At 30.6% G+C, this 2,204-nt stretch overlaps 1 protein-coding gene across 1 annotated transcript; it reads right to left on the bottom strand.

Annotated features, from left to right (window-relative positions):
- Window positions 1-6: 6 nt before the first annotated feature.
- On the bottom strand, window positions 7-2,198 carry LOC105460422 (facilitated trehalose transporter Tret1-like; the record flags this gene model as incomplete). Its single annotated transcript, XM_011706864.1, has 4 exons — window positions 7-171; window positions 437-572; window positions 1,744-1,889; window positions 2,118-2,198. Coding segments are annotated over 4 exons (528 nt in total), but the record flags the coding sequence as incomplete, so codon positions are not given.
- Between the last annotated feature and the right edge of the window lie 6 nt (window positions 2,199-2,204).

Here is a 2,204-nt window from a genome sequence, read left to right as displayed (position 1 = left end):
GGTGGCATTTCTGTCAGTTCTTATCATTAATGGATACAACTGTGTGGAAATGTAATCACACAAAAAAGCCAAGATGACGGTAAGCATCGCAAGAACGTTTATATATCTGGTGGGATACAATTCCGGAATCATTGACCAAGGAATCGAAAAAAATCCAAATGATGCAAATGCCTACAATTTATAGATTAGTCGTGAACTTTACAGCTGATTATAATAAACATAAATTGACAACTATTTTTCAAGAAGATTTTTTCAAGAAACTATAATATCTGTATAAAGTTCAATCTACGTTAAACTTAAACTTCTGCCGAAATGATAATAATTAAAAGAAAGAACAAGAAGTAATCTAGTCTAACAAGAAGTAATAACTATTACAAAAGGTAAGACGTTATAATTATTCTTAAAAATATTATTAAATTCACATGATTTTTCTCACCACATAGAGAAGGATGCAAACGAGGGGTACAACTGCAACGCCAGTTTCTTCAAAAAATTGCAGGTACAGTGCTAAAGCGCCCAAAGAGATTGACATACCAGCACCAGAGACAATCGAAATCAATCGGCGACCAATTCTAGTAGAATTTCGAATTTTATTTAAAAAAATCTGAGATTATAATCAATTCAAATGATATATTGTAACGTGTGATCGATATTTGCAACTCAATAACTACAACAACGTATTTTAATAGCTGATTGATATGTAGATTATCTATATAACTATAATTACAAAGATCTTGACAGAAAAAATATCAGGATATATATTGGATTTAAAGTAATTAACATGGATATCACATCAAATATATTCCAATTATACTGATTGACAAAATTTAATCTGCTTTTTGTCACAAAAAACAGCTTTTTTATTTTCTAAGTGTAAATAATTATTTCCGATATATTTTTGCTGTCTGGATACGAATCAAATTTTTATCGTTTACATTATGTTGCACGGGCAAATAAATTTTATTAATATTCCATAATGTGAAAGTATCAACTTTCAGGTCTGAAATGCTTTCCGTTTCGTTTGCATATAATTTTTTGTTTTCAAGATAACAATTTGAAAATATCTCGCTTCTCATCGAATACATGGAAAAGCATTATATTCCATCGTATACGTAATATTGCATTATGTGGAATGTAAGTACTTTTGTATTTATATAATATGATCAGGTTATACTAAATCAGAGAGTAATACGAAATTGATAGAATATAATGTAGCAGAAATCTTTCTGCCATATTTTATGTTGTCAATTTCATATCGCTTTTCGATTTACAATTAGTCCAATTATATTACATAAGTACAATAATACTTACTTCTCCACATAATGCAGTTCTATGATGAAATAAAATGCCTCTTTTATGGTATACATGGGAAAGATTTACAAATTGCTATATCTCGGAAACGAAAAATGATGTCGAGGAAAGGAAAAACATTTTAAAGTAAAAAGTTGATACTTTTACGTGACATGTATAATATTTAAAAAAATTTGCTGCCAATGTTATAATCTAATTTTGTATCTTCGATACAGTTTTTAAAACTGTGATATGATAGCCAAATTTGGATAGATTTATATTCCGCATGAGGTAAAAATACATCGGAAATTCACACTCATGTTGCAAAATGTTAAATGGACAATGTTAGCTCTCATAACTGAGCGCTTACCGATTTGTTATTTATTATTAAATACATATTATTTTAAGGTACATATGTATCTAAACCATTTATAAAAGAACAAAAATAATTACTTCTTGCTGCAGCTTGTGGTGATTATGTTGACTATCACTTGGATAATTCCTATTACGACGGTGATCAAGAAAGAATCTATTGTAATATTGATTCTGGTGATTATATCGACAGTGTAAGCTATAAACACAAACTCTCCACTAAACTTCTGAAAAAAGAAAAAGAGATTCAGAATCATAAACGGTTTCCACACTTCTGGTAAAAGGATTGTTTCCCAGATGCTCTTCAGTCTGCTCCACACATTCCAAATAAAAAACGATCTCTGTTCGGTCTCCTTAATCGACGAGGAGTCTATTCGACAATTTTGTGATGTTTTATAATTGCTTGTCTGTTCGTTGTAATTTACCATACTGGCAAACTCTTTCTGAAACTCTACCGTTTCTTCATGAAGGCCACGGATTTGAAGTAGAGCGTTCTTAGCTTCCTCCTTTCGGCCTTTCGAGAGTAACCAGATAGGGCTCTC

Source organism: Wasmannia auropunctata, unplaced genomic scaffold (genome assembly GCF_000956235.1).
Source record: "Wasmannia auropunctata unplaced genomic scaffold, wasmannia.A_1.0 LD322348.1, whole genome shotgun sequence".
Classification (NCBI taxonomy): domain Eukaryota; kingdom Metazoa; phylum Arthropoda; class Insecta; order Hymenoptera; family Formicidae; genus Wasmannia; species Wasmannia auropunctata.
The sequence above is the reverse complement of the archived record's forward strand: the minus strand, read 5'-3'. Positions and strand labels throughout refer to the sequence as shown.